Below are 27939 nucleotides of genomic sequence, written 5' to 3'. Positions count from 1 at the left end.
TCGAGATCATAATTATTTGAATATATTGAAAAGTCAGATTACGACACTCCGCAGAACTGCACCTAAAAGCTAACAAACTAGGTTGCCGGTACAGTATTATGGGTGTTTGCGGGTTGGTTTAGGCTGGGGTAGGGATGTATAGATACTGTGCTGTTAGCTGAATATCGGTACATGGTATCAAATTCAATCAAAATCTAGTCTATAGTCGGTACCTCAAAACTTGTAGTACCGGTACCCTACCAGTGAGGTTGAACACAACTACCACAGTGATTACCGGAACAAACTGCCAGGATGGCATTTCCTCTTCACTTGCTAGTTTCCATGTTTTTGAGAACATTCAATGACAAAAGAGTTGCCGAGACAGACTCCATTGTTTGTCCTTACTACACTATGCCACTCTCGGCACTAAAGACAAAACGACTACTAACTAGTAATAATATATGATGATCAATTTTAATACAAAAACACATATTTCACGTGCTGATAATATCAATAACAAACAAGCATAATAATATAATAAATAATATTTGAAGCTTATGTATAAACCATCAATAAGTAAACAAAATTTCACAAAAACGGGTCACAGACACACAGTAATCAATTTTGGGAACAAAAACAATTGTTTAGGTAAGATATTTCTATGAAGTCAAAAATATTTTGCTATGCTATAAGTGATGCTTCTACATTATGGTGACATATATATAGAATATAGATGAAGCAACAAAGGCTTGTCTTATCCATTTTCAAACTTATTTCATGATACCATTAAGTAGGAAATGAATCTTGTGCTCAGAATGGATTATTTTTTCTGGATGCTTTTATTGACAAGTCAAAATTTCCAATGAAAAGACAACTATCTTCAAGCATTTTCAATATGCAATTGATTGAAGAGCGCTTACATGCGTAATGAATATTAAAATTTCCTGTATTTTGGCCCTGGAGTATGGGGCAAAATTTTCATCAACCTAAAGTAGGGTGGCCAGAATAAGTAAGGTTATTTTCTTATGGTAGGCCGAAGCAACAAAAATAGTGAACAACCAAAAATAAAATCTGACATTTAGAACCCTTTAAATCAATACTGAATTTCATATATACTTGTGCTAAGTTTTGTGTGTGTTTATTATCAATATTTCGCGAACTGATAAATTTCATTTAAACATGATTGAAGACAATGCAATTAAATTTTAGGCTGAATTTGAAGAAAAATGTGCAAATTTGGAGCCCAAATATAAACATACTGCACAGAGATAAGTGTAATATAAAAAAGCAGCGCTGAGTATGGCTAAAATTTAAAAAAAAATATTGCAACACGAAACTTGAATGCACCTAAACGTGTACTGACAGCGAAGATTACTTCATTTTATAGTACCATAATTTAAAAAAATGCCAATATAAGCAGAAAATAGAAGAGAACATATCACAGAGAAAACCATAGTAGTACAGAAGGAAAAAATTTTAACGAAAATTTCAATTCATATATTTCATCTTGGAATGTCAAGTGAATATTGTGGATTGCCATTTGAAGTGTATTTATATCATTACAATGCAATAAGTTTATAAAAATGAAGTCTTAAAATAGAATTTGTAGAAAATTAAACATTTTGAAGCAATTGGAAATGTGTATGTTGAGAATCGGAATTTTTATTCAGATTTGTGCTTATGAGCAATCAATGGAAATGTGTATATTTATTAATGCAAATTCTAAAATTGATAAACAACTAAAAAATACTTAATTATCAAAATCCATTGGCCGCAAATCCATATGCAAATGAATCATAAATGTTCATAAAGTCAGTCAGAGTTAGAATTTTCTCATTTCATCAAGTCAATTCTCAAAAATTTAATCCAATACTTATCTTGTATATCCAAATGCAGTTGTGGATGTTGAAACAATAACGGATATGTGACTACTATTGGAAACAAGATATTCAGTTACTTTTTTTATGTCGCAGTGACACAAAAACATGAAATATGCCGATAACATTGGAATATTGCAACCATATTGGAATCTTGCCACTATAACTAATTTTTCTATTTTCATTCATGTAAGAACATGCTAGATCAGGGTGGTACAAACCCAGGCTCGCGGGCCAACAACACTCAATTAATATTGTGGCCCGGACGTCAACAACCTTGGACCCCCCTACACTAGATCCCCTGGACAGCGTAACAATAACATTTTTCGACGAAAAAAAAATCTCAAGAGTTCAAGTTAAAATTTGTGATGAACTGCCAAATGAAGAATATGAGTCTTGCCTAGGACCGTAAGATGAAGCATCTATTATTGAAGAAGAAGGAAAAAGTTTATACCACCCAATTACTCTGGTAGCTAAGTCTAAATTTTCCAGAGCGATTTGAGCCGAACCAGTAAAAGATTTGTTGTCCATCCTTCCGTAGTCACCCCATATGATAACCTGGTAACATAAAAAAATTGTTTATCTCAATCAAATGTTTGAGACATTGTCATGTCAGACGCAAAGACAATCAGACAGACAGACATCGCAACACACAAAAATATAATCACAAGAAATTTATTGACTAACCTGTAAAGCATTTCCGACGTGATTAGGATCAAAAACTAAACTTTCGTTGAAGTTGGGAGAAAGTGTTCGCGTTGACAATTTCGTTTTCTTTTTGGTAATACATTGTACTCCTGACATCATGTAAACTTTAACATAAAAGGCTGAAATTCAAAAAATAATTATTGTAGATATATATTTATAGATATAAACAAGACTTGATGCACTAAATAGCAATGGCCAAACATGATATAGTATTGAATAATTTTTCTCTTTATTGTAACTTGCCTGGCATGGTTCTTGACCCTGATTTACCAGAGAGATTTCGTGCACGCTTTACTTGAACAACGAGTTGACTTTGGTGACGATAAAATCCAAGCTGAAAATGAATTTGCATCGTTAATACAGGACAACATACATAAGCGGATAGGTATATAGGCAAAGGTAGGAAAATAGACACCTAAATGTTTTCTCGCTATCTTGGTTTAATTTCACCCAAGCATTTGAAAGTAACTTTCTTATTTTATTTATTTGTTGAGAAACACCCACCCAAAATTAAAAAAATTACTTGTATATTATGTATATTATGAGGGGAATTTTAGATAGTGCATTGAACAATCTATTGGAATTCTTTGAAAGAAAGCCATATATTTAGATGGCTAATAGAACCAAAAAAGTTAGTTATATCGTTTTAGGAAAATTGTAAAAAACAGAAGTAAAACTTTGGCAAATCTGGCGAATTTAATATAAAAATGTGTTATGTGTGCATTGTATTTTCTAAACCAACATTTAAATCGAGAACACCAAACCACAGTTGGGATTAAAAAGACGAAAATATTGAAGAATATATTCTTGATACCTCAAGCTCTCCAACGGAGCTCATGCCGAGAGCTTGTCGCCCGACAATTTGTCCAGGTCCAACACCACCGACAAATGTTTGTAGCGTTTGTGAGTGATCAACAGACCTGAAACGAAAATTTAAAATCGATTTTAAATTGATAAGTTAGGAATGGGTAGATATGGATATAGTACCAATTCCATTTAAATGACCATCTTGTTTGAGAGCTAATAAGGTGCCATGCTTGATTTTTAGGGGAAAAACGCATAAACCGTGCTGTGGCTCTTGCTCTTACAGATCAGAGGAAGAATTGCGTAATTCTTATTTTGAAACACCATATAGAAATGAATAAATGGGAAACATACATTGCTTCAAAATTCATGGATGGTTTACTAGATACAGATCCATCTCCAATATCTGAAATATCTTCTCTTTGTTGCTGTGGTTGCTGAGGTTGTCTTCTACTTTCTTTTACCGTTGTTGCTGGCGTACTTCTACCTACTGACTTGGTTTCATCATATGCTGAATGTAATATAATTTGTTTCATAAGTGATATATAGATAGATAGGTATAAGAAAGTATGAGATAGATTTTTTATTTTTTTTATTTTATTTTTTATATTGATCTGGAGAGAGGAAAGCTGATGAGCGAGCTCAATCAAACCACAGCCTCTTGTCTGGTTACCAGTCCATGTCAGGTTTGAGAATAATTTTTGTTTTAAATGATTGGATTTGAGCTGTAAACAGCCCGCAGTTATGTGAACAACCATACACCAAACGACGTAGAGAACCAGCACATAATTACACACCTGTGAGATTAGATCAATCATAGGTCCACAGTGTCCAAAAATGAAAATGTTATTCGACTGAACCAACTCACCTATTGTATTCTGTGATGTGGTAACAGGAAGATGTGGCAACATTCGTTTGTGCATTGCTTTCGGAGATTTTTGTGTCCTTGCTAATGATGACTGTGTTGTACTGAATTGGAAAAATTGGGAATGAAAATACTTCAGCAATAGTTAATTTTTCATCGGATTACTTGATAGGCCATAACTTACAGGTTTTTCATAAATAACACTGTTATATATTCAGACAGATCCTATTTAAATATTTAAGGATGCAAGACACTAAGTGTTCACATTGCAAGTAAGTAACCATGGTTCTCTAAAACTATTAAAAGTATTCCGACACTTTTTTAGCTAATTTTAGAATAATGAAGGATGACCACTTCTCGTTTTGAAAGAAAATCTTCAAAAGATTTTCTGCGCTTTGTCACATATTGTTATGACGATGAGATAGAATCGTCACTTTGATTGTCTGTAATCTTCTGTGCGAGCGAGATGCTTATTATTAGAACATTCTTGCAGGGTTGCGTGGTGAGGACATTGATACTATCTCTATGCAAGGCTTCCACTAACTTTTTACAGTGATTTTGTCAGTGGCACTGCAAGAAAGGCCACATGTGATTGAATATTAGAATTTGTAATTATTTTCAATTAAATCTTAATTAGTTTTAATCAATTACAATTAATGTCGATGCTGCATTTTTTATGAATTATTCCCAGACAAAAGTATTGATTATTTTTCTCAAGTTCGGTAGATAAAAAATATTCACGAGAAACACCGATAAATATTGATTTCAGCTTATATTGCATCATGCAATATACATAATGCAGACGTATTATCATGATTTGCCATCGAACGATTGTCAGGGAATTAAAATCAGAATTTATGATATTTACGAATAACTTATATGAATTATAAGAATGAACGTTTCGAACGAAGATTTTAAATGTCAATATCCTATAGAATTCTTGTTTTGTCTCAAATATTTTTCTGTTCCATAACCTTATAATGTGTTTTCATATCTTCCCTTCAAACGAGGCGCTGAGCGAGCAGTTGTCGAGTTATGTCAATTCAAGCACATAATATAAATTTGATAGGCCTATTGTACATTATTTTGCTGGTATTTAAGGTATTTTTAATGGTCCAACAGTGATTCTCACATAGAGCACTGAAGAGTAATGACATCAACCAATGCCTTAGTCATGGAATGCTATCTTTACTGACTTATGAATAAAATTGTGTGCCGATATAGAAAAAGTACTGGACTTATTATAAGAAATAAAAGAAGCTTCTTATATTTTATTCCCCGCGTAACCAGAGCACTGCTCATAGCAAATGTAAAACATTCGAAAAAGGGAAAAAAAAAATAACATGTCATTGACAAACCATTGAAAGTAATAAACTTAGTTACCCACCCAATATAAGACGTTGATTTTGAAAGGGTGTCGTTGCTTGCTTCCGTAAAATTGACATCAGAAGACACGGAACTAGTAGGCATGAGTGGGTAACTTTCAGAAGCATAATCTTGATTCATCCCACATCCAAGAGGCATCAAATAAAACCAATGTGGTTCATCATTGAGACATACTAGTCCAAGATCAATAATAACCTGAAATAAAATACGTTGTTGAAGTAATAAAAAGTAGATTTGTACTATTTAAACAGGTGTGTAAAGTCTGGGAATATATATATAAAAGTTTCTCAAAAATATATATCAATTGTTGAAACTCTAAAACTAAAATGATTGTTTGAAATCAGGTGTGACAATACAATACTCTAGTTCAGCATTTTATAACCTTGGTTAATTTCATTGTTTTTAGGAGTAAATCCTGAGTGAACAAATAAAAAATTAAATTTTAAGCAGGAATTCGACTTGACGTTGAATCTGGTATTTGTTGTACATTATCTACTTTTCGACTAGACATTAAAAAGTTAATTGCCAATAAACAAGACAAGACATTCGTCATATTGAATGAATATATTTGCTAATTTTGGGTAAATACTGCAAAATATAAAAAAAAAACACCCAGCTAACTACTTTTGTTTGCCTACTTCACATCAAGTTGTGTAAAGGGACTGAACCCTATGGGTAAGGGGTATATTCACTTGGCTAACGCAGACAGTCCCTGGACTCGTAATGGAAATAAATTAAGGAAAATCGGAATAAAATTATCGCCTAACCTAGGACACACACTCTGCAAGTACCAAATCAAGCAACAGAAAATGAATTTTCGAATGCCCATTATTATCGGAGACGAGTTTTACTAGCTAAACTGAATATATTACAGCTAAAAAATAAAAACAAATTCCATACCTCCCCCATGAATTTATTATTAGCTTCCAAGGATCTGTCATAGTCCCATAGCGTCAATTCCAACGCCATTGCACCAAGATCATCTCGTCTAACTTCGCCGTAAACAAAGGTTTGCATCCATTCTGGAGCTAACGTTTTCTTTGCTGTTTTCGTTTTCCTTTTAAAAAGGTTGCTACGATCTGAAAATTCAGAAAAAAAAGGCTTCATGAGAAGTATAATCTAGAACAGAGGTGGGCAAGGCTTTTGAACCAGGGGCCAAAATTTTTGCCCACCTAGATTGGCGAGCCATGTAAGTGTGACATAAAGGTAAAATTTTATTAACAATATTTACAGTGTTACAAAAGCAAAAGTGCAAAAACTAAATTTCTAAGCCTCCTGCTAAAACTAAATTTAATCGCAATTTCAACGATTCCTTGAGCTATTTTTTAGCTGAAACATCAAAATTTGGTTTTACTCTGGTTGTAACAGCATCGGGCGGTCCAGATTGAATTACCCAACAGTTTGCCCATGTTGAATCTAAGCATTTCAAGCCAAACTCACAGTCAATCAATATATAATCATGTATAATACCAATGGAAACAAGCATTATATAGATTTTTGACAGATTCAGACGTCACAATTTCAAGACATCTAAAACATTCAGAACAATATCAAAATGAATACCTTATACAGAGAAGCAATGAAAAAAAGATTTAACAATTAAGATGTTGATAACAAAAACTGTTTTAACATTATCATATAGCCTGCTCAAATGAGTTTAATGTTTAGGTTCCCCTGATAGCAGAAAACTTTGCATTTCGAGGAAATGTATATTTATCATAAACATATGCATGCATAACATTGGTTTTATTTTAGAAAGCAATTTCATTAAAGCAGACAGTTATCATATAATATGAGCTTATATGGTAAATAAAGTAAAAATGTGGTTTTGATATAGAACGTGGATCTACAGACATTTTTACAAGATAGACAAGATAACAGACATTTTTGCCAGCTTGAACAGACATTACTGCTGGCCGGTTACAGCTTCCTATACCATCAAGTCCCCAAAAAATAAAAATAAATGGCGAAAATATCCCATATCCCCTGCCTTCTCAACTCCCCCCCCCCCCCCCTGTAGACAGATTAAAAATTTCTAATAACAGGACTCGCAGAAAAAGACAATCCTCCCGTATATCGCAGTTCATATTATTGATTTTAATAAAAAAAATCTGATTTTTGGTTATCTGTGCGTCAATACACACAGAAAAAAACAATGTTCCCTGTGGTTTCATTTCAAATGGTTGACCTTTGACAGAGGTTCAAAAGTTTAACAAGCGTGCATCGTATATTCACCGAACATGTTAAAATATATACCCCGAAACAAATTTCCTCAGCTAGTGTTGTTTGGAAATAATTTGCGAATCACTGATACAATTTAGAAAACCTACCAACAACACAAAATTCAAAAAAACATGTTTTTATGAAATACCTAACAGGCCAGCCAATTAATAACCGGAAGTTTTCATCATTAAAAAACAAGTTTACAAAAACAGCCTAAAACGAAGAAATCATTTTATTGGATGAAAAACAAAGATCTTTATCAGTATCACTGCGTCGCAAAAAAAATCAGGGTAATTACTTCACCAATCAATAATGACATCCATGGAGAGGTGCCAAAACTGAAAGGGAGTTTCGAAAACATGAAATGAACTCTTTGAAAGTGCGCAGAAATGAGTGAAAAGCATTAAAGTTTAAATGAAAAATTGAAATCAACGGACTGGATGTCATCTTGATATTTCTTGGGCTGGTTGATGGAAATTATAACAAGGTGGCAAGAGTTCTGCTCGCTGGACTATAACGAACTAATATGTTAAAGATCGGAGGTTCAAACCCCACGCTATTGACCTCGCCAATATTAATATTTCTAAAATTATATGGTTTATATTACGCTGAATCATAAAAATCCGTATCCTAAATCTTGTATCGGGGTGACTAAGGTACAGGGTGGCCAAAAAAAAAAAAACTCGGGTCATGAACATATTCTAGAGAAAACATAACTTCTGTATAAAGTGTTCTAGAATATTGAAACATTTGTGTACAATCTACACAATCAGAATTTCAAGTGTCAAATAAATTTTCTTCATTTTCATTAAATTAATTAAAAAATTTATGGATTCTGTTTTTTGGAGTCACCATGTATAAATCAGAGCAAAGCATAGAGCAAAACTTGAATCATCAGGACAAAATCAATGCTTCAAAAAGCACATTATATAAAGTCTGTATCCAGAAGCAAGCCATTTTATAGATGAACTTAAAATACCTTCAAAAATGTGGGTATGCATTAGTATATAAAAAAATAGATATCTATTTCGTCCTATTTTAAGACTCCATTCCCAGGGGAGAGTGACGCATTCCGTATATTATTTCAAAATTGTACAAAATTGAAAATTGCTTTTTAAATAAAGGAGGTAAATAGGCAAATGATAGAAATGCTGACGTGACAGAAGACATTTTTTTAAATGATATTGATTGAAAAACAACACAGTCTGTCTCAAAATAAAGCTAGTTTAATAACTGTTTTTTTAATATAGTTCTTACATTTTAATTATTTTTTATTCAACATATTTGTTTTCCTCTTGAATTGTTTGGATATGTTAAAAAGGAAAATCTTAATTAATTTGTATTTTTGAATCAATACTATAAATATTTAGATTGTTTTGGACAAGCTGATCAATGAAATTACAATAGTATAAAAAGAAAACAGTAAAAAAATAACAAAATTTCAAGTTGAAAAAAGTAAAACAACAAATTTCCAAATCAGACTAAATAAAATTGTTATGGGGAAATGTATTCACAGGGGTGAGTGACGAGAAATTTAAAAACTAAGTAAATCAAAAGACAAAATTAAAATTTGAAAAAAGTTTAAGCTATTTAAGAACTTATATATTACTGACAATATATTACTGACTGACAACTATTATTCACTATAATTGTGTATCGTTTCAGTAACTTTTGGATTTTCAATGGTCGGCCATAATTTTACTCAGAGATGAGTGTTCTTTACTTTTGAGTAAGTGCATATTAACCTTATCCTCTTCAAGAGTTTCATAGAGAGAGCAAAATTATTAAAAATGCACTGTTAATATTTGAAAAAGAGATGTATTATTGGTAGTCAAAAAATAAAATTTAGCAAACTACACCAAAATTGAAAACAGAAAAAAAAAAAACAGGAAATGTGTGAAACCATGCACAATCAAGTGAGTCTACTGAACAATGTTGAAAAAAAAAATTTAGGTAGAACAGCTGGTAACTTACCAGGCAAAAGGTACATTTTCAAGTAAGGATTTCTGGGAAGACCGCCTTCTCTTGCTAACAAATCTACAGCACGAATGGCAGTCACATACAATTGTTGACTTTTTTCATCATACCATATTTTTATCTAAAAAAGAATAAGTGTAACTAAATATGATTAGAAATCAAAAGTAATTATTAATTAATTATAATTAAAAATAATAATAAAGAACAAACAAATATCAAGAAAAGAGTCATCAGCAAATATGACTTGTTTACAATGTCTATGTATTTTTTCTTCAGGATTATATTATTCCTTACGAGCATGGTTCGCAGATAAAACATGTGTAATTGACACACAACTATCTATGTCTTATGCACAATCCTATCAACTGATATAATTATTATTTTCACCAATATAATAACATAATTTAGTTTGCGTGTTCATAATGTGTAATGGCTTAGTCGTTAAATGGGTTCATAATGGGTTAATGGGGTTTGAATCCCACGCCCAACAGTCAACACACCACCCCGAGTTTAATGAACTAGATAAGTCATATTGAACTGAAATAACTCTAATACATATCAGTGACTGCTTATAGAGAGCCTTGTTCAAAGCCAGAGGTGTGTAATCAATTTTAAATTTGATATAGAATAAATTTTATTATAAACTGAATTGATTTAAGATTTTCACATGAATAAAAGGAATCCAGCTTAAAAAATTTGAATGTAGTAGAACAAAAACAAATCTTCAACAGAAAATCAATAAGTCTGTATCAAAAATTGATGTTTCTACGTGAAAACACACTTATGTTATTTGTATCATCCATGGCCAATTCCAGACCAGATCTGCAACATTTAAAAAAAATGATAAAATAAATAAAAACAATCAGTTGAACTAACCTGAATTCTACCGTGTAATGGTTTAATGGTGTATGACTCAAAATCTCTTCTTTCAGAATCAAGAGAACAACTGCTTGATTCCGCAGTTTGGTGAAGTCTCGTTTCAGGGATTCTTGGAACGTCGCGAATAGGTCGAGACACAACTAATTCCACCTTGAAAAATAATTATCGAAAATGAAATCAATGTGCCTTCTTCGGAGATAAATTGTATTGATAATTAAAACAAAAAGATAAAAATAAACACTGAAGACACTTTGTAAGGTATATAAAGAACTAGAAATGTCTCAAAAATAGGATTATTTTTTTTTAAAATCATTCATTAGTTGATGACTTTTTTTATGAATGAAGTTTTACATCATAACGATTTTATATCAACATTAAAAAATGGCATAATCTATTTTGTGGAAAAAGAAGGGAACTTTTTATGAATAAAAATATGCGACCTGTGAGCAAATATGCCACAATATATGTAAAACTGTTTTGGACGAAGTACTTGAACTATGATTAAGACAAATTAAAACTGAAAAAATGGTCCAGTAATGAGACTAGTCAAGAAAAACACTTTAACCAATGCGAGAAAGGTACAAAAACTGTCTAGACTTTTGAAGATATGAATTTACTTACCATAGAATCTGCTTTTGATTCTAAAATAATCTCATAAACTTCATCAAAAGTTGCATCTTGTAGACAAAATTTATTCCAAGATATTATTTCATCTCCTGGTTTAAGATGGCCGATGGTATCAGCTAAACTTCCTTTTTTGACTTTTGTAACAAATGCTCCCAGTCTACCTGAAGGCGTTGTCTTTCCTCCAACAACCTAGGAGACAGAACAATTGGGATTGGAGACTTGGAAAAAATTGAAATCGTAATGAAATCTGGAATTAAAGCTAATTGAAAAAAGAAAAGTGTATTCAATAAATTCAAATTTAGAAATCATGTTTCTTTTGTAAAATCTGTTAGTTTAGTGTGGTGAACTATATACAATTTTGCAAACTAAATTCAGTTTTTGTCTCACTTTTGTGGCAAATAGTTCCATTTATTTTCAAATATCAATACCGCATTAATTGAAAATAATAACTAGCTTTGACAAAAATTAAAATCTTCAAAAGTTTAGTTACATATCAATGATTAGTATTTAGAATCAAACATATTTTTTTATTGAAACTATACAAAATCAAAGGTATTGCTATCAGAAAACAGTAAATTTTGTATTAGCATTTTTGAAAAATTTGGCAAATTTGATTTTTCATTAAATATACACCCATGATTTTTTTTATCTCAATTAGAATTACGATAACAGCAAGACAGAATTAATAAAAAAACGCAACTCAGACATCGATGCCGCTACCTATGAAGCTAATTTACTCAACTAATATAATATTGCTCTCAAAACCTCAATGATTACTCCCAATATAACACTCAAGTTTTTTTACTTGTTAATATTTTAGCTTTTTTTTAACCTAACCTATCTATTGAGTAACATAACCTTTCTATCTTTATTATTAATTAAGTTATCAACATACCTTTAATCCTAATAAAGCTCCAGCACGTCGTGCCATGTTACTTGCAGATGACACGTTCTTGTACAAGAGAAGATGACCAATGAGAAATCGGCCGTCTGATGAAGGTTGCCATGGAACTGGTAACTGATCAAATAACAATGGATGAAACAAAATGTTTTTCAACAAAATAATATAATTTGTATAATATACTTGTCCACGCATGAGCCACAGATAAAACTAATAAACACACTTGGGCCAGGCATGAAAATTCACAATCTGTAAATATTACATTTCATTCAGGGAAAACAAAATTATTTTCTCCTAGTCCCTATATACTACCTTAGTTAAATTTCAGAGTCATATAATAAGGTTAATCCCATTACTATTCGGAGACAATTTAATTTTCGAGCCATTCCGTCAATCTATGTCAATAGATTAAAAATTTGACCACGGAATTACAATTTTCAGTCAATCAATCCAATTTTTAGTCAAATAAAATGGTTTTGAAATTAAGAATGCATTTTAAATTTAAAATATTCAATTCAAAAGTATCTTACAAAAGTAATATTTAAAAAAAATATATTTGCGGCACCAACAACAATGGAAAACTTTTTCTCATTCGTACGCGACTTTGACACAAAACTTTAATTTAATAAACTGATAAAGAAGCTTTTATATTCAAATTAAAAAAAAATAAATAGCAGAAATCATTTAACAAAATATATGTTATACAATCGGTTTGGCCTAGTGGTTTAAGCGATAGATTTACCTATGATGGCATCGCAGGTTAAAATCTTGGGTTCAAATCCCATGCCCTCCACCTCACTCAAGAGCGTGATGAATTGAATACGCAATACTGAAGTATGTCCATACTACAGTAGCTACTATCTATCCATCATTACTAATTACTATTACTATGTAACAGTTGCTGATTTGTGATCAATTTTTTACATATTTACTTGAATCACATACATAACACATACAGGGTAACCAAAATAACCGAATCAATAAATTATTTAATTACTTAAACAAAATTTTGAAAAAATTATTTACCACTTGAACTTCTATTTGTGTATGATACTACCCAAAGTAATCTAGAACTCTTGCACAAAGTTATTATGACCTGGGTCTAATGTGTACCAATATGGAGGTAATTAATTTTGTTCGCCTACTTTACATTGAATTATGTAAAGGAACTGAAACCTAGGCAGGGGGTATATTAACTTGACTGACACAGGCAGTCCCCGAACTCAAAATAGAACTAAAATAAGGAAAATCAGAATAAAATTATGGCCTAACCCTAACCCGATACACACACTAAGAGAGTACCAATATAACAACTTCATACTTGCTCTTGAGAAAGATCATGACATAAAACTGAACTGCTTTCGACTCCCGAATCTCTTGTGTTTCCTGAACTGCGTCGGCACGAATACAAACTGGTCGATGATTTCGTAAAATTCTCCATGGCGTAATTCTCTAACGGGTGATAGCATGGTCTATGGTAGCAAGCGTGAGGTAACATTTGGGTCATTGTAGAAGGATGCTGCAAATGGGTAAACTCTAAAAAAGACAAGAAAAACGACTTGAATTTGTCTGTAATATCAAGTATAAATATTGTGGAGCATTCTTTTATTTAGCAAAGCATGAAAAAGGAATAATTTATTGATTACATAGTTTTCGATTTACCATATTTTTGAAGTGACGATTGCGATGCTAACACAGTTAAGTATAACACTTTAATCGTTAGTTTCAACAAAATCATTTTCTCACTACGTTTAGGAATTTGGAGGAATCGTTAATCTTTTTTTTTTAGATAAAATAAATATTATTATAGTACTACAGTAATAAACAACGAACCGTAATCACTGCTGGTTTCTTTATCAGCGTCATCAATACTTGAATATTCAGTTCCAGATCTAATGTCATCTTCCGAACTGCTTATTGAAAATTCTCGGACTGGAGGTCCTAAGAATGACAAAAATAATCGTAATATTCTTTAAAAATTTCATCATATGTAGCAACTAGGGACACAAGACGGATGTCATTAGGACAAACTAAAGTTAAAATTGAAGATAATTGAAATTTAAATGCACATTATGAAGCAATAAATCTTGTCAATATTGTCACCTCAAATAAGAAATCTTCAGCAATTAAAATGATGAAATTTTCCCAAATCTCCAACACCTATATCAATCTATGAATATCAATTTAGAGCAGTGGTTTTCAAATGGTGGGGCGCGCCCCACAAGAGGCGTAGATAAATTTTCGAGGGGGGCGCGAAGCTAATATAAATAAAAATATTTGTTAAATCTGATTTTGCCCACTTTATATTGGATTGCGAGGTTGGAGATTGCGATTCCGACCATTTATTTTCAACATGTTTTTAGAATAAAACATACTTTCGCCTTACTATCTGTTATTTGTAGATTATCGTTAACTAGATATTTTTGAGGTGGGACACGAGACTTGACAAATTATAAAACGGGGATGCGGCCTAAAAAGTATGAGAACCACTGGCCCATATCAATCAATGAATATCAATTTATAGGATTCCTAATAGGAATCAGCTCTAGAAAAGAATTGATAAAAACATCCAAGCAAAAAACTAAATGCACATTTGAATGCACATTTGTCTAAAAGTTGTTTGACTGTAGAACAAATTACCTTTTCTTGAGGGCTGTAGGCGGTACAATCGCTTTCTATGGACTCCTGGTTCTCTGGTTTTATCTGGAACACTATAACACCTACAACATAAAAATGGAAAAATAAATGTAAGTTTTATTTTAGAACAGTGAACTCTTTCTAGTATGTTTATTGATGCTTAGTACAGTAGAAACTCTACATACGAAAAGCTCTGGATACAAAAAGAAAATTCTTATCATAAAATTATGCTTCGACTAATGTAAGATTTTCTAAGCCAAAGACCCCAAAAAAAACTTGTGCAGTGATATTTGTTTCTTTTAGGTTAATTTAATGCAGTGCTTGAAGCAGGGATGTCCGATTCGAACATTGCGACTTTTGAATATTGTTTTTCATGTTTATAGGAATACAGAATATGCACACATATCCAAGCCCGGCTGTCTACGTTTTGATTCAAAATATATCGTTCAGTTGACTGTATTTATTTATAATTAAAAATAATATCATAACATCCGACCTGAAATATTAAAATCAGCGCCGACTCAAAAAATAAAACATGATTTCCGGTTTCAATGCTCCATCATTGGCGGATGGAAATTTGGGAATCAGGTTCACTCATTTGATTATGACGATGATCGCGTATTAACATTTGCGTTTTTCTGAATCAACGAATGATTATGTGAGCAATAAAAAATCAAGCTCCTGGTAGCTGTCCTGCCAGACACCTAGCAACTATCTGCCATCCCATTGGCCCATTTGCTTCCCACATGTCTGTACAATGTGTCTCACTCATTTTCAGTTGCTAGCGAAATTCAGTGAGAAGATGTTGATACGTGTAACAGTTAAAACAAAAGAAAATGAAAATAAATAAAACAAAAAAATAAAAAACAGAAGAGCAAAAAACAGAAAAGCAAAATAAGAAAGAGTAAATTCTAATTTTGAATTGCATGTGCATGTGCTCATTTTCGTACATTACGTTCTCTCTCAGCTGTCAACTTTTAACGTCCTCTCCCACTATTAATGGTCTTCGCTTAGCCTAGCCTAGTCGGCCAACACTATGGGTAAACAAACATACCATTCGTGGTTTTTATTCATTATTTCTCTGATCTTTCTCCTTTCCATAAATACTCTTCCTTATATTATGCAGTAATCTAATTCTAATTCTAACCATTATTATAATTTACACAAATATTACATCCGTGTTTTGTGGGAGCTTAGAACGGATTAGGGTATTTACAGGTAAAAAGCGTCATCACCTACGTAATTTTCTATTTACGAAGGGGCTTTCGGAATGAATTAATTTCGTAGATTGAGTTTCTACTGTACCACTCATTGCACTAGAACATTGAACAGAATTTAATAATGGAGAAAATGCCATATGATGAATAGTTACCGTATATCCTCGCAGAAAGACCAAGTTCAAAAAAAAAAGTTGCCAAACAAAGGGGTCAACCTATATGGCACTCAGTGATAGACAGTAATAGTGAGGATGAATTTGAAGGATTTTGAGATACCTCTCATCATTATTAACAAAAAGAAAACATAACAAAAATGGTTATCATTTTTATTAATTCTCTTCTGCAACCATTTTCTGTGATAGATGTGTACGGCATGTTACAATTTGTAGGGTCGTCTTATATGTGAATATTCATAAATTCATTGTTTCATAGTCGTTTTAGGGGGGGGGGCTGCTTATATGCGAGGATATACGATAATTATCTTCCAACTTGAGCAGTACAACCAGAAAAAATTCCATAATTAAAACAAATATAGGCAATAGATATCAGGTTTAAGCTGAAAGCATGTCCTTTTATCCTTTCAATTAACATATCAACTCGACCAAAAGCCCTTTTCACTTTCCGATATTATCCAAAATTTGAGAAGAAAATGTTGTAGTTGACATCCTTATCACTTTTATAAAACATGAACACATCTGTGGTAACTATTGAACTTACTCTGGTAAATTGGGTTCACTTCTACATCCATTCAATTGTTGTCTTCTTGAAGATATATATGAAGGCTTAGTATCATCTGGAATATTCTGGTTGAAGAGAAGAAAAGAATTATCCACAATTTCTAATTACAAGCGTCTTTGAATAATTAATTTGCATTTCAAAGGGATGGTATTTAATTAATGATCATGTATTGTGATTTTTTCATCTTAATGTAAGAGTGACAAGTGTAAGAGTGCTTGCCAAAAGACTTGCTCAGAGTGAAAAAAATTGATTTTACAGCAAATGCAAGCAATTTGAATACAGAATGAAAGGGTCAATATGAAAAAATAAAACTTTTCTATTTGAAGATATTTATTACGATTCCTAATAAAATTCGTAACAAATATTTCAAAAAATAGAATACTGGAATATGACGTCAAGTACCGTAATTTATTCTAGATTAGGTAGACAACACGCACATATCATTGTATATCCATAAAAATTAGCATAAATATGATAAACAGGTCTAGATCATTTACTATTTTGTACAGTCTTCAGACCTCTAAATCTGTTACTATTTTGTTGTCGAACGCCAGAAAAAAAAATTTTCAGACAATAATATTCTGAATTACACTTAAAAACACAATTCACTACTGGTACTGGTACGTAATTTCAAACATATTCAGAAATTTAATTCATTTTGGACATTCTTAGACCTAGCATTTCAATTTTAGAATACAAACCATTTTCCAATACTAATTTGAATACAATTTAGTCCCAAATCTTTTTAAATAATATTTCAGTTAATAAGCATTATTACCAATACTGCGTATTTGCCTATACAATACAAATTCTGATAAAAAAACATCCTTTCACAATTTAACAATATTAAATAAAACTAATGCTAGAAATATTAATACCTGATCTCCACTATAAAATGAGATACCGTCGCGAGCATTGAAATCCAAAGAAATCAATTTTATAATAAGCAGAGGCAGATTTTTTTCTCATACTGGTTTAATGAGGTTACAACATGATTATTAAGCCGTATCCGTTGTATATTTAATTATGAAGGAATTGAGGTGACTGTCATTTGGTTGTATTAAGAGATGATTACATATTATATGATATAGGCTTACCGTATAGGAATTATGCTTGAGCTCATTGGCTATTCGTCTTTGAATTTTTGCGTGTTCCCTTTTCTGAGAAAGGTCTATAAATAAAACAATAGGGGAGATCAAAAATACATGTATAGCAGTTAAATAATGTATAATATAGGAGGCTGTTTTTCCGATTTCTTATTTGCTATAATCTTAGTCGGACGTGACTGATTTTAGATAACTTTGTAAATTTTAGCTCGGTTTAACCTTGGGTAAAGTTCAATGAGGTATTTTAATCAAATCTGATATTTTTGTTGTGAAACGGCTATGCTTGGTAGTATATAATGTTTGAAAAAAAATATTTATACTTAAAAACAGAATCTCATTAATATAGAAATCTATACAAACAAACAGTCTGTGTGACACAATTTTGTGAATGGCTTTTCAAGAACAAAAAGTTTATTTTTGTGAATGAATAAGCGTAGGCCATCAACACAGCAATTTTACTTTAGGGAAAAGCTTAGTGGTCAGCCTATGAATCATTAATGATGTCAATGATTTCCATTCCGAATTTTTTTGTATACTAAATAAAAGGTTCGTGCTGGTGGAATATGTGATACATATACCATCGTAAACAACAGAAACATACATCTAGACCTGACAAGGGTAACTACAGTCCAGGGGCCAAATCTGGCCCATTGGGTGATTCATTCTGACCCGCCTGATGCTGCCATAAACTTCTGCTGTTAACTAATTCTGCTGTTATTGAAATCTATATGGCGCAATAGGCTTATCAAATTATGATCGTAGTCTGTGCAAGTTTTATTTCAGTTGACAATTGCAACAACCAAACTAAAACGAAATTTTGTTGTTTCAGTTAAAAATAGCTCAAGGAATTTGTTAAAAATACCGATTAAATTTAGTTTTGGCATTAGTCTTATTGTGTCCCAATTTTGCTTTTGTAACACTGTAAATAAAATTCTGTTCATAAAGAGTAACTTTTTACGCCACACTCACATGGCCCGTCTAGGTGGGTGAAATTTTTGGCCCCTGGTGCAAATACCTGACCCACCCCTCATCTAGACTAACTGAATCTCGAGTCCATTAGCTTGATTGAGAAACAATGATTGGCCTAATCAAAATTTTTCCTATTAGTGATAAAAATCAAATCTTCATCATACCTGAACTGGAAAGTCTATTCCTTTCCAAAGTCTGGGAAATTCTATGATAGGAATCAGAAGGAGAAATGGAAGCCTTCGAGCTGCTCTGAGAAATTCTGCTGTCACGACCGACATGTGAAACTTGCCCGTTTTTGGTATATAACCTAGATTTAGAAGTCACAGGTGAAGAGACATTTAATTCCCTTTCAGAAAGGGCTTTCTTTTCATGTTCCGGTGAAGTCCTTTTTTGTTGGTGATTCGTCTGTCTTACATCAGTTCGTTTTGAGGGCACTGGAGCTTGTGGTACGTCCATTTTAACTGGGTGGGAATTCAAAAAACCGTTTGCAATTGATACACTTTGTGTTATTCCCGGAGATGGCGATGAAGTGTTTTTACGGTCGTTGTAAGTGTTAAAATTCGGTACGGTTTCTACTTTTTTAATTCTTGTATCATCCACAGGTAAATTTTGTGTAATATTAACATTTTTGTTAACAGTATTTCCAACTTGTCCAACTGGTGATGGTATATTTTCTTTACTATTTTCCCCTTTAGCAGATGGTGTTAATGGAGAGATTGAACTCTGGTTCCGAGGCCTGTAAAATAAAACATACCATGGTGTAAGGCTGTAAGGTGTAAGCAATTACTAAATTGCAGGGGGACTTTTATAAATTACAGTATTGATTATAATATGGGCTTGCTTCACCTCTCTCCATTATTGGTGAATGATTCAACAGCAGTCTTTTTCATATTGGCGTTTCTTTCTGTAGGTGTTATTGGAGTTTTTGCTGCTTCCGTCTGTCTATTTTCTTTTTCGCTTGTGTCTAAATTGTAAAAGCACAAATGGTAGTTTATTAATAGTACTATTAATAATAAATCAACAAAGCAAATGTTTAAAATTCCTGAAATTTATCATGAAAATAGGGATGGCGGGTTATTTATATGACTATACCATATCCTTGTGCCTTATTGAAGCCATATTACCTAATGGTATTTGATTTGAAATTTTTTTTAAATGGCGATGTTTGACAAAGTAATTCACAAAATAAGAATTAGAAGATTTCAATAGTAAAATGGTTATTTTTGCATAATAAATATGGCATATATCGTGATGCTGATACAAAATATGAAAAACCATAATGTAGCCTACTGCTTTTAAAGTTCTAGAACACAAACTATTTGGAGTTCAAATGAAAATTGCAGACTAAAAGATATATTCATAAAAACCAGATTGTATAAAACCTGCTAATTTGTTTCAAACATTTTATCTTAAAATTACCTTCTTGATGATTTATTTGAGGCGTTGTGAAAGGTTTATTATTATTATCTGCAGTGTGATACCAAGCACCAGATTTTGTCAAAATTTCTTTCTGTTTTCGACAAAGATTACACACCCACATTGTCTGCAAAATAATAAAGAAAAATAATAATTTTTTGAAGAAACAATTTGAGAATTTAGGATGATCAGTCTATAAAGTCTCCATACAATTTAAAAAACTATCATTTAATTTGGAATAAATCTTTAAATAATTGGAGATAAATGTTAAAATTCCGTGATATATACATTTGAAAAAACAAAATTCTATTTTTCAGGAACATATTTTCAATTTAAACTGATATTCTTTTAGCATCTCTCGATGGAAGATCTGCGGACCAATTAGGAATTGGAAAAATTCCAAGAGACCAATATTTTAGTCATAATGTAAAGTTGTCTGAAACAAATTAAACCCATGTAATGAATAATTCTATAGATGATAAGACAGAAAATGACGAATAGTGGTAGCATTAAAGTGCATTTTAATTCACTATTCCAGTCTTAAATCGTGACAGGGAAATTTGTGGTTCCTAGTAATGTTCTCACCCCTCAGACACTATTCATCCATTATTCATCAGACTAAAATTATTTCAGTATGCCAACATCATACCATAGGGCCTTTAGGATATTTATATATAAAAATATACATATAAAACAAAGTTGGAGTTTATATATATATAACAATTATAGGTACTCCCGAAGTATGTGAACCAAGATGACGGACACCGGAACGTAGCATGTGTACCAGGTTAGGGCGAGGCAATAATTTCAGGTACAAATACTATGTAAGTCACTTGGCTAGCCCCTGAACTCGTAATAGAACTAAAATAGGAAAATTGGAAAAAATTATGGCCTAACCCTAACATGGTACACATACTTCGTTCTGGTGTCCGCCATCTTGGTTCACATACTTCGGGAGTACCCAATCATGTACTATTAGGGTGCTAGGTGAACTGATAAACCTATGTTGAAAAACCTGACTTGCAGGCTGCCCATATAGAGCCTTGTTCTGATTATAGATGTAAAGTGGTTGATAATTTTTCCATATGTATGATTTTATTGTTTAAATTCAGGGTATATTTTTAAGAAAAACTCAGGAAATCAGAATTGAAAGAATCCGAAATGATGTAAAGTAGCACAAAGATGACCACAAAGTCTTCATTAAATAGGCCTACCTTTTTTCGTTACACTAATATTTGGTCATTATATATACCGGTAGTAGGCCTAATGAACTAAAAATGTATATTTTCTATACAAGTAAGAAGTAACCCAAAGAAAGGTCACAATCGCTCAATCAAAAGTGGAACAATTATTGATTAGACAAATTAAAAGCGCCGTAAAGTGCACATTGAAAAAATATATTCTTAAAATGCATTGTAATCATGATTAAAATTAAATGTTAATCAAAAACTCCCATCTTCAATAATAATAAGCACAGGCCCAAGGACAGGAAATGAAATACTTAATTTTTGTTTTCATCTGTAACTTGAGAAAAATTAGGATGAGTAATCTACAATGAATGTTTAGTGTTTTCAAATTCTGAGAAAAACAGGATGTTGTCACGCTGATGCTGTACCATTACAAGTCTCTATATTGAGTAATTGACCTAAAGTCCCATTGTAAATATTCATTAAATATTTATATCGTCGGCAATTAAAAAGAAGATGCTTTAAAAGAGACCCAAATTAGGACGGTCAAACCAATAAAACTTTCATGAAAGGTTCTTTATGTGTAAACGAAGAATACAACAACAAATTATTTAGATATTATAATAAACATACCATAACTTCATTCTGCTTCCAGCATAATAAATTAGATAAGAAAATGATGTATTATGGGTAATTAGTAGTAAGGCATATCTTGATCTTTTGAATCCACCCAAACGCATAATACAATTAGGCAAATCAATATGTGTATGGTTTGCCATTGAAGTTGAACATTCAGAATAAGGGATGACGCCAAATATATGAAATTGCAACAAATTGAATATTTGAACACATTCAAAATTAGTAACAATTGGTATTGTAATCATAATTTCCTGATTTGAGGATGAATTTATGTTTGAAAATTGTCATTTAGAGATAGAGCTAGTAATCAGAAACGAATAAAAAATTAATTCTAGCAAAAAACTTGGGAAATTATAAAAACATCCTGAAATTTTGAGAATACTAACCAAATATAATAGAATCTATAATTTTCATGTTAAATTCAGTGAAATATCGATCATCAGATCGAATTGAATATCGAATATCAAAAGCAATTACAAAATAATACCGATTTCCAAAAAAATTTTGTAATGCCACACAAACCAAACGATCAGATCAGTATATAAATATTGAAGCTTTTATTCAGATACAATTTTTAGGCCACTCCTATCAGTATTAGTAGAGTACACATCGATCACAAATATTGAAAACTATTCAACAAACCTTGTTAGATTTGATTGTTATTCTTCCACCGCACCTTGAACAGAAGCGAATCTCACAGAAAGTACAAATATGCCCACATCCTTCGGCAAACTTTGTTTTATAACACAAAGCACAAACCTGTGAAAATCAAAAACAAACGTCATGTACAATATACTATAAAGTATGTTCGAATCAATCTAAATTGCATGATTTAAAGGCAATCTATTCAAATCGAATGTAGGTAGAACAATAAGATTTTAGAAATTGCTTAAAGATTTTCCCCACTTGCAAAAATAAGTTACGCCACAAAAATAGGGAAGTAAACTTATTTAATGACTTCAACCTTTTTAGTCTTATACAAAGATATTACAATACAAAATGGTTGTTGAAATGGATGAAATTTTCTGATCAAAGTTTCAAATAAAGCAGGTAAGTAGAAATACAGAATAATTAGGTTTAAATTGAGTAACGTCTTTGCTGTCTCAACAGATTTAAAAATTTATTCGGTTTTTATTGCTTTGTTATTCATATTGAGAGCAATCCCAATATCAAACTTGGAAATGTGAACAAATAAAAAATATCATCGAATTTGAAAATATTCGATAGGAAACACTATTTTGGAGTGAATCGGAGGGGGTAAAATTACACTCAACTACTACTCTAAACTTTGAGCTAGAAGATACTCTGAGAATCTCAAACATCAGAGTAAAAATAATCAAGTGTTTTGATTGTCTTAACTAATTTATCAGTAGCTAATCAAAAGTTATACACTATCTAAGTTTTTGTAATGTATTTTCAGCATCAACATTCCATATAAAACGTTCAAATATTTTCTATTCATTTCGTGAATTTCTCCAAGTGTATTTACAAAAGAAATAAAAAAACATCTGAGAAATCAAAGAGCACATTCCAGTGTCGTAATTAACTTACAGGGTCATTGTCATCAGGTGGAGTGGCTGCTTTCGATTCTTCCGCAACCATTTTAATATGAGATTTATAATCCTCGAATTGGTCGTGCAGGACCCTGGAAAATAAGAAAATCCGCTAGCACGAAAAAACTACATAAGCCAAACATGGGCATGGTTTGAAAAGGCATTGGTCGAAGATAAACAGCATTATGATGATAAAAGCATGGAAAACATGTTTTTGCAAGAGAATTTAACTATAAGCAATACTAATGGCGATTGGATGACGTTCAGGTCATGGTGAAAATCAATAAGGTGAACGATTACATAATGGTACGCAGTTTTCCACTTCACTTAAATGCACAATATGTCTATTACATACTAAATGGCACTTCTTGGAATGGTTTTTTTACAAGGAAGTTGAGTGCATAAATAGTATTTTTGGTCACTATATCATCAAAAATTTTTTCAACCAATGCCATTGGCGCAGTTCTAATCCTCCTACATTTCCGAATAAATTACTACCATGATATTATTGATTTATTGATCACCATATTGAATTGAATACGCACCTCAGTGCAAGGTAATTCTTTAATGCAAATTTTAATTGAAACGAAATATAACCGCCTATGAGTGAAATAGTAAGAAAGGAATGAAGAAATGGCAACTCATCACTATAATAATATAAATAAATTGAAAAAAAATATATTAAACATGCATTGAAGATAAAAGAAATCTCAAGGTCATATTTGAAAATAATAAAAAATAAAGCAAAAAAGCAATTAGCTCTGAAAATCAAAAATATACTATACATAAATGACAAAAAATGCTTCAAAAATCTGTATTCAATTTTCTATTTGCACTTTGAAGTTAATCTAAACTACTACAATTCTAATCAGTTACCTAAAACATTCATTATTTAGATTTTAAAATTTACAACTTATTCAAGAGGCTAAAAATATGAGCTGCCGACATCAAAGGTGCTATTTTGTATATTTTTAAGACAGCACATTAACATATTCAACATATTGCAATTTATTCTAGTTTCTGGAACCACAAAAATAAAGGGAAGATGATTTTATTTACAACCTATTCGAGAGTATATAAATGAATTTCCTATCATTGAAAAATGGAATATGCCAGAATGAAAAAAAGGACTGGTACCAGAAATTGCCTATTTACATCAATTGCATCTGTTATTGAAATGGAATTAGGCAACATTTTGTGAATTAAAAAACAGCAAAAATATTATTCAAAATACCGGGAGTTTATTTCTCACCACCTACCGTGAGTCGCAGACCCTGTTTTGTATATTTTAAAAACAGCATAATGGTGTTCAAATTATATATAAACATATAAAAATCAATAGCTTTCAATGGAACCGACAAGAATATTCAGATTATGAAAATTAGCATGCAGAAATATATTTTAAATATGAGGTTCCATTTACATTACTTTTGAAAAAATTTCAAAATATACTTTTTGATAAATGAATTTTCGGTTGTGGACTGTGGTATTGTAACAAATTCAGTAATTCAAATGTGAAAGACTGAATTGCCGAAAAATTACAGCTATTTGTTTCACTGTCTTGTAAATTACAATTATTTAACCATAATTCTAAATTTCTGTTTTGTCTCTCACTCACATGGGGGAACTTGGCATATTTTTACTGATATTGGGAATCGTGGAACTAGGGTGTCTTTCCAAACTCCCTGGATTTGAATGTTGGAATTTCGGATTTCAGACTAATAATGATAATTAAAGACAAAGTTTTAACAAAAACATACAAAAAAATTACAGTAAGTTGATCAAGTAGTTTTCAAACAAGTAAATAAGGCTCGTATATGCCATTCAAGTATCTGCGGCCAAAATCTTGTTTTTCATGAATTGAAGGAGTCAAAGATCAAAATTTATTTCCATCAAGGAGTTACGACCAGTGGTGCAAATTAAAGGTTTTGCGGCCAGAATTGGGGAGTCATAGTCATTTTTAAAAAGCTCGAAATTTGAGTCATGTTCTAGATTTCAGTAATACTCACTTGAGCATATTCTTTTCTTTATCTTCTTCATCTTGTTGTCTTTTAAGAACACTTAAGATTTTTTGTTGTTCTTCCGGTGTTAAATGGCTGATATCTGGGACTTCTATCATTTCAAAGAATAATCCAATATCCAAAGAGGAAATGAGATCTCAATTAAAGATCCAATTATTTACATGTGTATATAACTAAATAATAATATGGCTCAAGGACCTGCTAAACATTTAAATATGGTAATAAAAAATAATAATATGAAGAATGCCCATTCTACAGGTTTCCTGATTCTATAACTAGCACTCAATATAAATTAATATGTTAAATAAAACACATAAATCATGATTAATCAAAGCAAATTTAACGGAAGAAGAATATTAAAATAAATATAACAAACATCCATACATCATAAGTCATAGGACTAAAAATAGCCACAATAATATACATTTACACTCATTATTCGCACATAATTAAAACCTTATCAACCCAACCAAACCTTTGAAATTTCTAATTGAACCATGAATCCTAATTAAACAGTCGAAGTAACATGAATAGTTTCCGATGTCAATTTCAATTAAAAACTCGATGTCAATTTCAATTAAAAACTCGACTTTCAAGTTGAATATGTAATGTATAATAGCATAGAATGGCAAATATATTTATGGCATAGAAAATAATAAAATTTAATTCAAAGATCAGTCAATATTACCAACTGAACTAAAACAGAACTTAATAAATTAAGTTTCATTAATGTTTTAATTAAATGTTCAGAATATTCAATCAGAAGTAAAGGCTTGCAACATAGGAACAGGATTTCCCAACAGTTCTGATACGTATCTAATGTGTGGTTTTAATGACTGAATATTCCAGTTTCAATCCCAAATATATCCTAAACATATATAGATGCTCTTTGATATATGGCTCTTTTGGGGAAGGCATATGGCTCCCAGAAAAGTCTGATATCCCAACTTAAATTAATATTGCTGTATTGAGACATTGTATGTGTTGACTTTTGAGTAAAAGTTTAGGGCATGATTAGGAAAAGCACAGAAATGCAATTGAAAATATGTACGGTACCTTTTATGGCTCTCTTGGTCAAAAATGTTTCCGTCGCCTGATCTATCTGTTGTGTATAGAATTAAAATGACATTGTATACACAGGGCACATGAAAGAAGTGAACGCATCATGAGGAAATATTGTGGAAGATATATTATAATTAGATTCAATATAACTGAGAGCATAATACAGTAATAACAGGGCAGAGAGACTGAAGTTCGCAAAGATGGTTAAACAATATATTCCAGTATTACTGTATTAAGTCTGTAAGTTTATTACTCCGGCCAACAACTTTTACTGCTGTAAAGTAGACTACGGTACTGTTTCAAAGGAAAATACAGATTTGAATTACTTCCTGAATTTACTTTAGGTTTCCTGTTGCCTGTAAAGGTAGACTACCATACCATCAGCAGATCTGACCATGGTAGGTCAGTCAGTACATTGAAGTAGATGCAAAAGTGTTGACTGCTTGCTTGAGTGATCAAATTTACAACACTCTTCTTCATTTTTTTAATATCATATATTTGTTTTTCAATATCTGAATATTGGCTACTAGAGTCTACTATACTGATCGGCAATCATTTCTTACTTAGCTTTATCAATCATAAGCATTTACCAATCATAAGCATAATCCGGTACAAAACAAACCACTTACAACGGTACAAATATAGGCTTTATTGATTTTATTCAACACTTCGATTGACTGATTGATGGAAGACCACTAGCAGCTAAGATTCGTCGATAGTAAAACAAAAATAGACCACTTGCGAGAATACTTCTTGTGTGGCGAATACGATTCGCGGTAATGATGGTGTCGTGTTGTTAGCAGATCCCAGTCCTAATCGTTGAATCAATTGAAAAAATTAAATTTTTGCAGATGAAATAAAAATAAAAAATTGATTATCCAGGAACAAAAGTTTACTCATGATTTGATTAATCGGGTAGACACAGCCAAACCAGAAAGATCCCGGTTTTTCCTAATAGAAAGTCCTTTACATACCAGTGCTTGTACAGAGTATTGTTTTCAGTGAAAACGTAAAAAAATCGCAAAACAAAGTTCAAACAAACGGAGTTTGCTGGAATTCGGGAAAAGTCTTATACAACAAATGAACCGCAAGAGTCGAGCTAATATCATTCAACTCCAGCATTTACTTTTAGAGTTGCAGTTTCTGATTGTTTCATCGCAATATGTAT

General features: G+C 31.7%; 1 protein-coding gene across 1 annotated transcript; it reads right to left on the bottom strand.

Moving 5' to 3' along the window:
• Positions 1-434: 434 nt before the first annotated feature.
• LOC120333783 (regulating synaptic membrane exocytosis protein 2-like) lies at positions 435-25909 on the bottom strand. Its single transcript, XM_039401153.2, has 23 exons — positions 25698-25909; positions 23687-23780; positions 22778-22894; positions 20313-20436; positions 19740-19857; positions 19058-19629; positions 17916-17989; positions 16798-16883; positions 14867-14946; positions 14060-14167; positions 13548-13762; positions 12221-12343; positions 11320-11514; positions 10696-10848; positions 9817-9940; positions 6520-6698; positions 5621-5814; positions 4237-4337; positions 3723-3879; positions 3379-3484; positions 2808-2898; positions 2544-2683; positions 435-2414 (listed from the first exon to the last, which is right to left on the bottom strand). Exons 1-23 carry the CDS (start codon positions 25805-25807, stop codon positions 2208-2210), a joined length of 3468 nt encoding a protein of 1155 aa, XP_039257087.2. The 5' UTR covers positions 25808-25909; the 3' UTR covers positions 435-2207.
• Between the last annotated feature and the right edge of the window lie 2030 nt (positions 25910-27939).

Source organism: Styela clava, chromosome 15 (assembly GCF_964204865.1).
Source record: "Styela clava chromosome 15, kaStyClav1.hap1.2, whole genome shotgun sequence".
Lineage (NCBI taxonomy): Eukaryota > Metazoa > Chordata > Ascidiacea > Stolidobranchia > Styelidae > Styela > Styela clava.
Note: the sequence above shows the minus strand (reverse complement) of the source record. Positions and strands in the feature narration are given on the sequence as shown.